General features: G+C 44.3%; 1 protein-coding gene across 1 annotated transcript in view; it reads right to left on the minus strand.

Annotated features, from left to right (window-relative positions):
• Positions 1–15,780, minus strand: part of LOC306932591 (calsyntenin-2-like) — a 297,254-nt gene that overhangs the window by 71,800 nt on the left and 209,674 nt on the right. The window contains exons 6-7 of the mRNA XM_079514444.1: positions 6,855–7,040; positions 4,049–4,306 (exon numbers count right to left, since the gene is read on the minus strand). Of these exons, the coding sequence (XP_079370570.1) occupies positions 4,049–4,306; positions 6,855–7,040 (444 nt within the window). The remainder of the gene's footprint in view (positions 1–4,048; positions 4,307–6,854; positions 7,041–15,780) is intronic.

The following is a 15,780-nucleotide window of genomic DNA, read 5'->3' on the forward strand; positions in this document are numbered from 1 at the left end:
CCTCACCCCCAAATTATAGATTTATTCATTCTATCCGTGAGGATGGGAGGATGGGAGGAGGGCTGGCTGCCATCTTCTCAGACACATTTAAATGCAAACCTCTGAACCTTGGCCTTTTCAGTTCATTTGAATACATAGCCATTCAAATTGAAAGTGAAACTCCCACACTTTTGGTCACCATCTACAGACCCCCAAAGTACTCAGCCTCCTTCCTAAGGGAAATCTCAGATTTAATTTCAGTCTGCGTGACCAATCACAACAGCATCCTTTTAACTGGGGATGTAAACCTGCACATTGAAAATACCCAAGACCGCAGGGCCTTAGATTTTCTACAAGCCCTACATTCCTTTGACCTAGTGCAACACGTCGTCGGGCCAACCCACAAACATGGTCACACCTTAGACCTAGTGATATCCAGGGGACTGACTACAGTGATCGACAGGATTACTGACCTAACTGTCTCAGACCACTATTGTGTATTTTTTAATATCACCATCCCGGGCCTAGAAAAGAATGGCTCCAAATACCCCACAAAAAGGCGCTTTATTGGCCCCTCCTCAGCTGACATGTTCTCGGACCACCTGTGCAGCCAACAGGTTTTCTCCGACAAAAATATTTCTATTCATAAAAAAGTCAACAATTTTAATTACAAACTAAGGTCAACCTTAGACAAGATAGCACCCGAGAAAATTAAGAGAAACCCACAAACCAAAGCCACCCCCTGGAAAAATGATCAAACTGCCATGCTAAAGCGAGAATGCCGTCGAGCTGAGCGCTCTTGGAAGAAAAGCAAGCTAATAGTCCATCGCAAAATTTTCTCAAACTGCATCCACATATACAACAAAGCTCTGCGCTGCGCAAGGCAGGCCTATTTCTCTAGAATCATAAGCAATAACACTAACAACCCTAGAATACTATTCTCCACCATTGACCGAATTCTAAATCCCCCTCACATTAACGAGCATCTCCATGAACCCTCACAGTCAAAGTGCGAGGAGTTTGCTTCATTTTTTGAAGATAAAATCAACATTAGAAACAGTATTATAAGTCTTAACAACAACAACACACACCCCACCGTCAGCGAGAACCTTCACCGTCTAAACCACTTCAGGGAAATGAACGAAGAGGACCTCCGGAAAAATATCTCAGAGCTAAAATCGTCCACTTGCTCACTTGATGCAATTCCTACCTTCTTTTTCAAAGAGACATTAGATTGTTTCATCAACGAACTGCTGGACATTGTAAACTGCTCCCTAGCATCAGGTATATTTCCAGACTCCCTTAAATCTGCCTTAGTTAGGCCACTACTTAAAAAAACAACCTTACACTCGTCTCTCATGAACAACTACAGGCCCATCTCTAATCTACCTTTTTTAGGCAAGATCATGGAAAAAACTGTTCTGAAACAACTTGAGGTGTTTCTGAGAGAAAACGACATTCAAGAAAAATTTCAGTCCGGTTTTAGAGGCGGACACAGCACAGAAACAGCACTCATTACAGTCATGAACGACATTAGGTTGAACACAGACCAGAAGAAAGTCTCTGTCCTTGTCCTCCTTGACCTAAGCGCCGCGTTCGATACTATCGACCACGGAATACTCCTGAATAGACTTGAAACGCACATTGGCCTCTCAGGACCCACCCTTAATTGGTTCCGCACCTACCTCACAGGCCGGAACTACTCTGTGAGTATAGGGGATTACATATCAGAGAAGCGAAATTCCCTGTTCGGTGTCCCCCAGGGCTCGATCCTTGGTCCACTCTTGTTCTCCCTTTATATGCTCCCGCTTGGAGAAATCAGCCGCAGCCATGGTATCCATTTTCACAGCTATGCTGATGATACCCAGCTATACCTATCGGTAGATCCAGATAGCAGCGACCCACTCCACCCCCTGTTAAATTGCCTTTCCAGCATTGAGCAGTGGATGAACAATAACTTCCTTAAACTAAACCAAGAAAAACAGATGATCAAAAGACTTCAATAATAAACAAATTTGGAACCTTGTCCTCACAGGTCAAACCAACTGTGAAAAACATGGGTGTTATCCTAGACCATGAGTTAAATCTTGAAAAGCACATTAGTAATGTCACAAAAATATCTTTTTACCATCTAAAAGATATCTAAGAAAGAGTCAGACCTTTCCTCTCATTGGAGGATGCCAAGAAACGGACCCATGCCTTTGTACTGTCTCGTTTAGATTACTGCAACGCACTCTATACAGGCCTGCCCAAAAAAACCACGGACCGCCTACAACTAATCCAAAACGCAGCAGCCAGAATTGTAACAAACACCAGGAAAAGGGACCACATTACCCCAGTACTAGCATCCCTACACTGGATCCCTGTACATTTTAGGATAGATTTTAAAGTTATTTTACTTGCTTTTAAAGTCAAGAAGGGTCTGGCGCCTTCCTATCTGTCAGACTGCCTCCATGAGTATGTCCCAGCTCACCCCCTCAGGTCACTCGGTACTGAACGGCTGATCGAAATTCCAACTAATGGCAAAAGACACGGCGAAGCTGCCTTTGCCAGCTACGTACCTAGGGTGTGGAACTCTCTTCCTCTCCATATCAGACTGGCAACCTCAGTTGATGACTTTAAGAAGCGGCTAAAAACCCACTACTATGACCTCCTCCTTCATGATTCCTTATCTTAAATTGTCTTAATTTCAACGAATTCTACTGACCAGATTTGAAGCTATTACTTTTGTTTTTACCCTTGTTCTATTTTTTGCATTTATGTGATTTTTTCTATTTACTGTATGTAAAGCACTTTGAACTACACTTGTGTCTGAAAGGTGCTCTATAAATAAAGATTATTATTATTATTATTATCGATGATGTCACTGGTGGACGGGTTTCTGAACTGCCCACAGCCCTCCTATGAGACACAGACCGAGTAGAAAGAAATTGTGCCATTTTATCATGATTATTATTGAGGACCTATTATATGAAGATAGGTTGAAAAGTGGTGAAGTGGTCCTTTAATAAAACTTTAATCCGACCTCGCGAGTAGAAAACCAGAGATGACCCTCTGGACTGAACTACGTGTCACCACACAATCACTTCCGGTTCAACTAGGCTCAAAGAGCGAATGGTAAAGTAAAGAGGGCCTTTCTATTGGAGTTTTCTGGCAACTGCTCTGCATTTAGCCACCAGGTGGCGGCCTGTAATCGGATAGTATGACCTAAGCTGCGAACCAAAGGAGATCGAGCTTACGCATTTGTTGCACCTACGCTGTGGAATGACTTACCACTCTACTTGAGAAATGTTGACATCTTTAAGAAGCTACTAAAAACTAATTTGTACCGCAAACATTTTGGTTTGCTCCAGTGATTGCTTCAATCTTTTGTTGATTTCTATGTATTGTTCTATTTTTATCTATTTCTAGGTACTGTCTTTGCTGCTCTGTTTCTTATTTCATTGTTGGTTTATCTTTGATTGTGATGTTCTTGTTTTATTCCTATTGTTTTATTGTACAGCACCTTGTAACAACTGTTTTGAAAGGCGCTTTATAAATAAAATTACCTTAACTTACCTAAAAATAAATCTAGAAAACACCACTGCGGTTATGGTCCTTTAAACCTTGCTTACATCTGTAGAGCAACATGCCCAATACAGTATGTCTAAATAAATATGTGTTAATATTGCTTTGTTGTCCTTTGCTTTTTTGTTTTTATATTCCCCATTAATTATTGTTTTAATTGTGTTCCTTTTTGCTCCATTAAGTCGGAGAGGATAATTGTCGGTATCAGCCAGAGCGCTGGAGTTTATACCCGTTTCACAATGTGATGGACCTCTGGGAGATGTATCGCTGTGGTTGAGTGCAACATCTACCATCAGCTCACAGTACTTACCGCACAACCCAAGCTGTGTAGTGCTACTCATACATTGAGTTGGCGACGCCCGGGATCGAACCCATAATTGATGTCGAAGGGTGAGTGCTCTACCAACTGAGCTACCCAGACACCGAGCTATGTAAAGCCACTAATAAAAAAGAACAAATGCAAACTAACTAAATAAAGAAGGAAATAAAGAACATCCCTCACCTGTTTTATCAGAGTTACAGAGTAATGTCTCTTTCTCTGCTCTGAGTCCAGGGCTGGGTCCGTGCTTCATCCAGGTGGCGACGGTGAACTGATCGGTCAGGTTCTGAGGTACCACAAAGTCCGGTATCTTAGCCGCCTGTCGACCGTCGAATCGGAAGATCAGGTCACTGTCTCGTCCACTGTCTGTAATCAGGGAGGCCGTCCAATTGGTGGACGCACTGGGGGCGGGGAGGAGGTCGGTGCTGCCCGAGGAGGCCCCTGAAGTATATTTGCCATAGGGATGTGCATGAGAGGTGTGACAAAAGACATAAGTCAATAACGATCACAGCAGATGTAGATGGCAGATTGGCTTAACCTTGGCTATGATTAGTTATAAGTAAGGCAGATGGCAGGACTTAATATGAAATCAATGGGCCAAGATGGATAGAGGATGCATTTATTGATTCATGGCAAATGAAAGTGATTTCAGAAGATAATAAATGTGAGTCATCATTCACAGAGAGAGTACATAGCTCACTGCTAACGTCTACCTCGATGGAAACACAGAGGACATATCGACAGGAAACTGTGGAAACACAATGATGAGGAAAGTCACAGACTCTTAATTCTCCGAGCAGATAATTGCAGACCATTTTAAACACTGCCAGGAGGGGAACTGCCCATAGATCCGAAGTCCCGTTAGTCCGAACATGCATTAGGGTTGACGAACATGCACTGCTCCCGTGCTTGTAATTTCTGAACAATGAACCTTCTGACTAATGACACGGCACCGCCAGGAGTGGTTTTCAGGCTGCTGGAACATCATACAAAAACTAATAGAATACGCACATCACTTAGTAGAGGTGCTGGGTTGAAAAGTGAAAAGAGAAAAGAACCCGCACACTCATCTGCTCCAAAAGTTATACTTTATTGACGTAAAGTATAACTTTTGGAGCAGATGAGTGTCCGGGTTCTTTTCTCATTTTCTCTATTTCTGCTGGAACATCATGCCTGCATCCAGCAAAACAAACAAAAAAAACTGTGAAATCAACGCACATTCGTTCCTTCTCTGTCATGCTCTTCTCTCTTTAGACTCGATGTTAGTCATATTGATGTCAGAGATCTTTGGTTCATAAATATCATACTGAAAGACTTATTGTTGCTTTTATTCCTAACTACTTCTGCAATGTTAATCATTGCATCAGTACATCAGTATTTGATGTGCCCACACCAGTTTTTTACCCGCTCGTACAATTAAAAATCACACCCGTGTGAACTGAGTGGTGTAAGGTTTTATATAGCATGATCAGCTGTGGTCTGACGTAATGTCTGACGTAATGAAATCACACCCGGATGTGATTTCACAACTGGCTTTTTTTGTGCAGAAAAAATGAGCATGGTTGCTACGGTCATCCAGTTCACCCGGGTGTGATTTAATTACGTCAGAAATTATTTTGAACATAGCAACCATGCTCATTTGTTTCTGCACACAAAAGCCAGTTGTAGGAGTGGTTTACACCACTCAAAAAGGTAATTAATGAACCATGCTGTTAGCAATATAATAAAATGAAGAAAAAGTATAAGGTCAAACCTAAATATATCTGCCTCATTTGAATGCGGACTATTGAAACACCCATCTGTTCATTAATCCTAATAATGTAAAATGTGCACTTAAATTAATGTTAAAAGTTAAATGTTAAATGTTAAAAGTCCGTTTACTTTTGCATGGTATTCGACGGAACCATTGTCGCTCTGAATCCCGGTAATTAGATTCCCATGGTAAATAAATATGCATCGACATCCCTGCCACCCCCGACTGGGATGTTTCAGCGGCCTCTGTGTCTTTGTACATTATCTCAAATTGATGGCGTTTTAAAAAAGCAATTACAATTTATTCCTTTCACTATCAGATAATGATTATGAGGTCTCTTAAAAAGACTATGAGCGTAGAGGTAAATCATGCAAGGAGTGGGGAAGGAGTAGGCAGTGGTGGAGAGGGACTGCATGCATTCAGATGAGCTGGATGGAGGGTGCCGTTGGTAGGTGATAGTTGCATGGTTGTCCTGTCCTCGCCCACATGGCGAGTCACTGCAGTCACCATGAAAAGTTGCACCGATCAAATTAGCAATGTACGTGGCGTGGAGGGCACCGCAAGCCAAGACGCACATGTTTTAGACCAGGGTTCCCCAATTAATTTTCCTCAAGGGCCATATTTTGACTAGGGTACCAGGCTGGGGGCCGAGTCCCCACGCGCGAGGTCGAGGTCTTGCCCTGAAAATTCACTTTCAGGGCAAGACCCCATTTGAAAAGGATGCCCAGTTTGACATGCATAGGCTACTGACCCCCAATTAATGCCATTTATATATATATTTTTTTTTTTGAAATTCTTCCAGGGGCCACAAGGGGGCGCGCCGCAAATGGCCCGCGGGCCGCCTATTGGGGAACCCTGTTTTAGACGCTGGTTTTAAAATGGCAGAGAAATAGCTCTGAAGACCTGGCTGAAACTTTGGTTTGTTTCTGCCTTCAGCAGTGGCAGCTTACTTCTAATTCACGTCACCACTTTTCCCATGATTGCCTCAGTCAGTCAGACAGTCTTTGATCTGCAGGTACTCTCTGTGGACTCTAGATAACCACAATCATAAAAGCCGCAGGTCCACGTCTTCCCCAATATGCCGCTGCACAACACAACTGCTCACTCAATTTCAGCCGCTTGATATGTCAGTCTCAAAGTAATCAAAAAGTCACTGCGATGTTCAGAACACCAAAGCATGGATGTATGAGAGGCTATCAAGTACTGACTGACTGACTGGGTGAAAACAGTGCCTACCGCAGAGCTTCTGAAGGGACTTCTCAGAGTAGGTCTCGCGGTCGCAGCCCTTCCCAATGTGGCTGGTCTGCAGTTCTACGGTGGTCCTCACTGAAGACAGTGGTCCGCCACATGTCTCCAGGTGCATCTTGGGAAACAGCTGCTTACTGCCTGTGCCTGGTTCATAGTCCACTCGTTTGTTCCAGCCTGGTAGAGGAAGGAGGAGAGAAGAATAGAATAATAGGGATGGTGGTTAATTGGATTAATTAGCAACAAAAACACTGCTGAAGTTTGGGATGTGTCCCTGGCTGTACTCTGCCACAAGCGACAGATTTATGCTAAAGTAGCCTGTAATTTGTTTCTTAACAAACATAAGCCAAACAAACAATGTCCTGAACCTTCCTGCAATTTTCAAGAATCTCATAACTCAATAATCATGTCGCCGAGGATACTTGTGCTTGGGCTTACGAAAATGACTGTGTGCATCTGTGTGTGAGCAGCACAGTGCAGTAGCAACGTTACTCATTATTCTGTCCCCGTCAGCCCTTTCGTGTGCAGAGTTGTGTTTTGTGCCTCTGCTATTACAGTGTTTTTGTGGCGTGTCGGTGTTCTCGCTGCTCCCTTCACTTTGCAGAGCGTTTGCAGTGTGCATTTGGGTGATTCTGACCTGCGTAGCTCATCCCAGAGATAATGAGAAAAATGCCCGGTGAAAATTGTGTAATCATGTACAGTAGTGTGGTGTGTGTGTGTGTGTGTGTGTTTGTGCGTGCGTGCGTCTGTGCGTGCGTGCGTGCAATATAAGTTTAGACAGACACCACGTTACCAAGAACTGTGAATGTTAAAAAAACTAACATTTAATACCTTTTTTCCTGAAACTAATTCACTATCACCACAGCATCACCCAATCATCCTGCATTATAATGATCCATCCATCAATGTATGTATCTACTGTACCTATGTTGTGTTTCTGCATCTATCATTTAGTGTCTTACTTGTATGTGTGACTGTGTGTGTGTGTGTGTGAGTTTGTTTGCGTATATGTGTGTGTGTGTGTGTGTGTGTGTGTGTGTGTGTGTGTGTGTGTGTGTGTGTGTGTGTGTGTGTGTGTGTGTGTGTGTGTGTGTGTGTGTGTGTGTGTGTGTGTGTGTGTCTGTCTGTCTGTCTGTGTACATGTGTTGTTGTTGTTGCGTCATGCATGGTTGGCTCAGCTGCAGACTGGAGATCTAAACATTAAGCAGAGCAGAAGGCACACTGACAGAACAGCTCTGTGCTGCTCATCGGCCCGTTAAATCTGCTATGTTCACTTCCACACACTCCCTCACATTTGTGCGGTCATTTACACACAAGCAAACACAGACAGACACACTCAAAACACACACATAAACAGTTCATCTGTTGGAGCACATCTGTGTTGGTTCGGCTTGAACCTCCTGCAGACTGCGGTCGTGCTGCATGGGACGCACGCTTTGATCAGAGCTGCCACAAGAAATTATGTGTGCTCAATGGAAAAACAAACACAGCACATGGAGACATAGAACGAAACGCGGACATACAGGCTCAGGGGACTCCGATAGGGGACTTTCTCTAATGTGTGATGATGACAGTCCACCCACACTGCCGGCTTTCTGGCTGCTTTCTGGCTGCTGGCTGGTTCACAGTGTTTGTATTTCAGGATTGACATTTGGCAGGGCAGAGCCTGTGTGAGTGATGGGCAGGATGGTGCGGGGGAGGATAGTCAGGGAGATTGGGATACACACGGATGTGCTCATTCTCTCCACTAGGTTGCTTGGTGTTTGGAAGCCTATCTTTTAAGTTACAACATTCACGCTCCACATAATGTATATGTAATAATCAAACCGTGGATCTCGGGATCTAATTGGGAACCGTGTGGCTCCAAAGTGGATCTTGGACTTCATGTGTCCAGCCTGTGACTTTTTCGTGCATCTAGTTTAACGGCAGTCGGTGTGTTAAAGGTTTCATGACATGCTGTTTTTACCAAAAAATTAAAGTAAGACCGGGACTTTAACGTGTTAATTTTGATTCATTAACACCTTAGTAGCCCGGAACTATTTAATCCATTTCATCCATGTGCCCATCATTTATAGCGCCCGGACCACTTTTACCGGCGCACCGGAAGTTGCGGTGCATGTCTGTGTAGCAGCTAACAATAGCCACACCACTCTAGAGTCGATCGACAACAACGGGAGGTAAGAATAAATCTATCGCGACTAGCGACTGGACCGCGGAGCGCCGTCTAAAACAGGATCTTTTTTCAGAATTAGACGGGATGATTTAGATCGGGAGTTATGATCGTTTTAAGATTTCCGTTTTCGTCGGCTAAACAGGCAGGGAACATTTTCGATGACGTGTCACTGTTTGACACGTGATCGGATTGGGCAACAAGCGCTCCTAGGCTGTGGAGCGAAGCGATCGGTTTTGATATCATTAATCTCCGTCCTATTTATCAATCTCCGCCTTGGGCACTTGACCAAGAAACTTGAACTTGACGTTGATCTCCGTCTTGGGCCTACAGAAAAAATATTGCGCTAAAAAAATTAACATCATTTAATCGCACTCATTTTTTGATCAGGGAACGTTTCTCACTGAACGAGTTTCAGGTGGGCCGCGACCGCCGACCATAACGGTGTCAGTCAGACAACATCAAACCCCAATTCACCCAAATGAATCAATGAATGAAGAATGCCATTTAGAACTCTTTTGCCCAGTGGATGGGACATTTAGATTGAATTGGATGGAAGCTTGGATAAAAGCACGGTTGTGTACAATAGCGGAGGGAGAGGTTCCATATATGGGGCTAGACTAACGTTAGCTTCCACGCTAGCTGCTTTAACCCATTCTGACCTGAGATCAGATTCTAAAAATGTCTTCTACATCCTGACAGTTTTCTGAAAAAGCTATGTTTCTATGTAGAAGGGAGTTCCAGCCGCGCCTCTAGCCTATAGCAGGCCAATCTGGTGCATCTCAGGAGCAGGACATATATATGCGAACAAGAAGGCACTGGAGCAGCTCAGACGATTTAGGCCCTTATTTTATTAGTAACAGGGTGCAGGTAAAAAGCGACAACGTTTCGATGTGTCAATTACATCTTCGTCAGGTCATATGTTTCTATGTCAGTCGTTCTTCGATTTTTCAAAAATAGCAGACCTACAAGCTCGTAGCGCGCCACTCGGTGGCGCGCTATGAGCTTGTAGATCTGCTATTTTTCAATAGCTAAAGCATAACATAATGCTAACACCAAAAGGGGTTCCTGCCCAAATTGGTTTTATGTAGACCTACATAGCGGAGGGAGAGGTTCCATATGGGGCTAACGTTAGTCCGACTCCAAGTAGGAGTTCAAGGACCCACGTACATCCCACACTCGACCAGATGACTGGTTTCTAACTAAACGGTTATGGCCCAACTAAAATGTTGGTATTGGTAAATCTGTTATGGTTGTCCTCGAGTCTAAAACAACAGAGATGTTTTCTAATGGTCAGGTTTTATACTGTTCTGGAATTGCTGCCCAATATGGAATGCACTCCCCCAAACTCTCCCTATAGCTCATTCAACTGTTTTTATCGATGTTATTCCTTATGTTATTCCTAGTCTTAGTGTTTGCCCCCCCCACCCCCAATGATGTTGTTTTTATTTTTTCTCATGCCCCCCATGTAAAGCACCTTTGAGTATTCATATAGACTACCTGAATATTCCTAAAATTGCTGCACTTTTCATCAGTTCATCTGTTGATCTTGGTTAAGTAGCCTACTCCCTGATTAAAAAAATTAATGTTGTATTGCCTTAGCTTATGTAGTCACTATTCATTGATACACTGTAGTGATGCGCGGGCCGGCTTTTTTTCATAACCCGCCCGTCCCGTCCCGCGACGAGAGCCAGCCCGCACCAACCTGCCCCGAAAAACAATATATTAATCAACGACCCGCCTGCCCCGCGGCGCGCGAAAACAAAAAGTGGCCTGACGACTTGGCTTTTCAACACCCAGCAAGTTCAGTCCATTCAATTGCTTTGGAGAGAGAGAGGGGAGGGGGCAGGGACGTGCAGAGGGAATTTGATTTCGAAAAGGCACCTTTATTTTTCTTTTACATCTACCCAGCCAGATTTAGAGGAGTATCTAATTTTAAACACTAGGAAATGACCCATGCAACCATTCTGCCCTGCAGCCCAAATTACTGGTTATGAAAGTGAGCGGTTGCTTGCTTTGCTGTTATTAATATTAAGGATCGCATAATCGCATTCCTGTCAGTCACAGTTTGTGTGGTCGAGAGAGAGGTGACAAAATTGCCGCTTTCGGCTATAATTATGTGCGTGCGCAGTGTGCACGCCTGCACAGCACCGCACTCAATTAAAAAAGATTTGGTGCAGATGTGCTCATTGCGCTGATGACAGGTTCAGAGCCTCAGAACGGAGAGGGCACTTTTCTCCAATGGTCAAAAAGGCAGGGGCTAAAGCGCCCTTTCAGAAGCAACACATTGATGAACAACAGAACAAGCTGATCGTTTCAGCAGGACAAGTTTTTTCTACTTTTTTGGGAGGGGGGGGGGGGGGGGGGGGGGGGGGGGGGCTGCCCCGCCCGCCGCGCGATAATTGTGCTGAAAACCTTGACCCGTCCGCCCGCCCCGCGGGACAACCCGTGGGACCTGCGGGGATGGGCCGGCCCACGCATCACTAATACATTGGTATAGCAAAATCCATTTGAAAACAAAGATGCTTCTCACTGTTCTCAGGTCAAATATTGATATGCGGTTAGTCCCAGCCCGAATTAAAATGTTTTAACTGAAAAATCCATTCCAAGTGAGCCAAGGCATGTTTTTGTTCTGAAAAAATAAAGAATTGCCTGTCGCTGTTGTGGGATTTTGCCTGTCAATCATCGCCTCACCCTCAAGAGTTAAATAAGAGACACATTTTACTGTGTACATAGTCTCCAGGGTTTATCTTAGCGCTTTGGCTCAGATAGGGCTCTTTTATCTTTAACTATTCTACTATCCCTGTAAGAACGCTGGCGGTGTACCAGAACGTACCAACATAAAGACTGTTGCTGCTGCTGTTTTCCTGTGTGTTGTTAAACATCATACGTATTTTATCAGTATTTTCACTTATTTTTTCTTTTACAGATAACAGCCTGGTCAAGTGTTTAAGGCCACCTATCTCCATGACCCTGCGCCAGGGTTGTTACTATCATCCAAGCACTGCAGCGCTGCCCTCATGCAGTATAGTAGATGAGAAAGTATACTTCGTTTAGATGAAGATACAGGTTGTAAGCCAGTGTTTACACTGAGAGACAACTTATTAAGTATAGCATCTCAATGCAAAATGCATTGAAGCAGTGGGTGAGTTCCTACCTACCCCTATCAGACAGTAAGTATACACTGCAGCATAACTGTCCTCAGTGTTTTCATCCATTTGTAATGCTGAGTGTACAAAATGTACAAATAAAAGTTAAATTGAATGTGGTGTTAGTGCATTCATGGTATTGTTGGCGTTTGTTATGTTTGTTCAGTAACAGGGGTCTCTCCGTCTTTCCAGCTAAACACAGCATGGGTGTTTCAAATTAGTAGCAAGCTGTATATAACATTGTACTGTCTAATACTTCGTACCTGCAAAATGAGGATATTTTACATTCTATACTAGTCATGAAAACTGACGTTATCATCATAATGCATGAATTTGAATGCCTTGAATGGGTTTGATTCCCGGGTGTTACATACAGTATTATATACACACGCACGCACGCACGCACACACGCACACGCACGCACGCACGCACGCACGCACTCACGCACGCACGCACGCACGCACGCACGCACGCACGCACGCACGCACGCACGCACGCACGCACTTATTTAGTATAGTGTAGGCTCGCCATCATGTGAGTCCACATTCAAGGTCATATCCTCATCTCCCACTGCAACTCTACAGCTGTGTCACCTCGCTAGCTTTTCCACTTGTTAAATTATTTACTGCTATTTAGGTGGCATTCTAGGTGGCTGCTGTTGCTAACGTTACCGCTTTGTCTGGCTAGCCCAGTTTACTGCCAAGTTCCCACTCACATACTCTGGCACTACAAAGACAATATCCTCCTGCACGCATGCACATAGCCCATGCACAGAGACGCGTGCGTGCGTGCGTGCGTGCGTGCGTGCGTGCGTGCGTGCGTGCGTGCGTGCGTGCGTGCGTGCGTGCGTGCGTGCGTGCGTGCGTGCGTGCGTGCCACACACCTCTGCTGAAGCTGCCCAGCTGTCTTAACAGCAGTGTGGACTGGTGATAATAGGAACGCATTCTGCCTCTATTGAGTCGCGTGCTAGCCTGTGGTGCAGTGGCCAGAGCTCACACAGCTGGCCCTGCCCTGAGATATGTTCTCCTTTGTGGATATGAGAGAGACATGGAAGCAACATGTGTTGCTTACATCGCTACAGATGTACCAACCCAACCAGCACATCTGGAAGGCCGGAGGCTCAGGAAGTAGAGCGTACACTGGAGGAAGCGGAAGGTTCCAGTTCGATCCTTGCCTTGACCCCCGCTGGGTTAGTGTTGAAGTGTTGCTGAGCACCATTTACCAAACACCTTGCCATCGCTATGCATGAGAACGTGTGTGTGCACGAGAATCTAATTGAATATACCGCAATCTCACCCAAATTAACACTAGTAATTAATTACACTAGTTGTACAAACAGAAAGTGAAAACAAAGATGTTCACATGAGCTTCTCTCAACCTCCTGTTACTGTATGTGTGCAATGTTGTACCACACACATAATGCATGCATGCACACACTCACCATGTCTCGGAAAACACGGCCCGCCAAATAAATTAGTGTTCATAGCATAAAGGCAGGCAGGCAGGCAGGCAGGCAGGCTCGCGCACACACACACGCATACACACACACACACACACACACACACACACACACACACACACACACACACACACACACACACACACACACACACACACACACACACACACACACACACACACACACACACACACACACACACACACACGTTTTAGACAACAATAGAGATTGCACCATCTGCCTTTAAATGAATTGGTGTGAGAACAAGACAGAAAGAGGATGAGGAGGGATGAAGAGGGCTGCTTCAGCAAAATGATGCATCATCACTCTTTTACTCTGCTCCCATTCCCTGAGCCGTGTGCATGTGTGTGTGTGTGTGTGTGTGTGTGTGTGTGTGTGTGTGCGTGCGTGCCGTGTGCGTGTGTGTGCGTACGTGCGTACGTGCATGCGTGAAGCTGTGCACCTGTATGTGGTTGTTTATGTAGAGTGTGGAAAGTGGAAACCGTGTGAGGTTTCATCATTACACAGAGCATCCTTCATCCATGCTTCACCATCAGTATGAGAGACAATCTCCATTTGAAAGAGCATTCTGCCTCCTTTCCAGCTCTCTACCTATACTCACGCACCCACCACATCCTACCCCCCTCCCCCGCCTTCTCTCTCTCATCTTAGTAATGAATGATGGTGCTCTCTCTCTCTCTCATCTTAATGAATGATGGTGCTCTCTCTCTCTCTCTCATCTTAGTAATGAATGATGGTGCTCTCTCTCTCATCTTAGTAATGAATGATGGTGCTCTCTCTCTCATCTTAGTAATGAATGATGGTGCTCTCTCTCTCTCATCTTAGTAATGAATGATGGTGCTCTCTCTCTCTCTCATCTTAGTAATGAATGATGGTGCTCTCTCTCTCTCATCTTAGTAATGAATGATGGTGCTCTCTCTCTCTCATCTTAGTAATGAATGATGGTGCTCTCTCTCTCTCTCATCTTAGTAATGAATGATGGTGCTCTCTCTCTCTCATTTTAGTAATGAATGATGGTGCTCTCTCTCTCATCTTAGTAATGAATGATGGTGCTCTCTCTCTCATCTTAGTAATGAATGATGGTGCTCTCTCTCTCTCATCTTAGTAATGAATGATGGTGCTCTCTCTCTCATCTTAGTAATGAATGATGGTGCTCTCTCTCTCTCTCATCTTAGTAATGAATGATGGTGCTCTCTCTCTCATCTTAGTAATGAATGATGGTGCTCTCTCTCTCATCTTAGTAATGAATGATGGTGCTGTCTCTCTCTCTCTCATCTTAGTAATGAATGATGGTGCTGTCTCTCTCTCTCTCATCTTAGTAATGAATGATGGTGCTCTCTCTCTCTCATCTTAGTAATGAATGATGGTGCTCTCTCTCTCATCTTAGTAATGAATGATGGTGCTCTCTCTCTCATCTTAGTAATGAATGATGGTGCTCTCTCTCTCTCTCTCATCTTAGTAATGAATGATGGTGCTCTCTCTCTCATCTTAGTAATGAATGATGGGGCTCTCTCTCTCTCTCATCTTAGTAATGAATGATGGTGCTCTCTCTCTCTCTCATCTTAGTAATGAATGATGGTGCTCTCTCTCTCATCTTAGTAATTAATGATGGTGCTCTCTCTCTCATCTTAGTAATGAATGATGGGGCTCTCTCTCTCTCTCTCTCATCTTAGTAATGAATGATGGTGCTCTCTCTCTCATCTTAGTAATGAATGATGGTGCTCTCTCTCTCATCTTAGTAATGAATGATGGTGCTCTCTCTCTCTCTCTCATCTTAGTAATGAATGATGGTGCTCTCTCTCTCATCTTAGTAATGAATGATGGGGCTCTCTCTCTCTCTCTCATCTTAGTAATGAATGATGGTGCTCTCTCTCTCATCTTAGTAATGAATGATGGTGCTCTCTCTCTCTCTCTCATCTTAGTAATGAATGATGGTGCTCTCTCTCTCATCTTAGTAATGAATGATGGTGCTCTCTCTCTCTCTCATCTTAGTAATGAATGATGGTGCTCTCTCTCATCTTAGTAATGAATGATGGTGCTCTCTCTCTCATCTTAGTAATGAATGATGGGGCTCTCTCTCTCTCTCTCATCTTAGTAATGAATGATGGGGCTCTCTCT

This window comes from Electrona antarctica (assembly GCF_951216825.1).
Source record: "Electrona antarctica genome assembly, chromosome: 11".
NCBI lineage: Eukaryota > Metazoa > Chordata > Actinopteri > Myctophiformes > Myctophidae > Electrona > Electrona antarctica.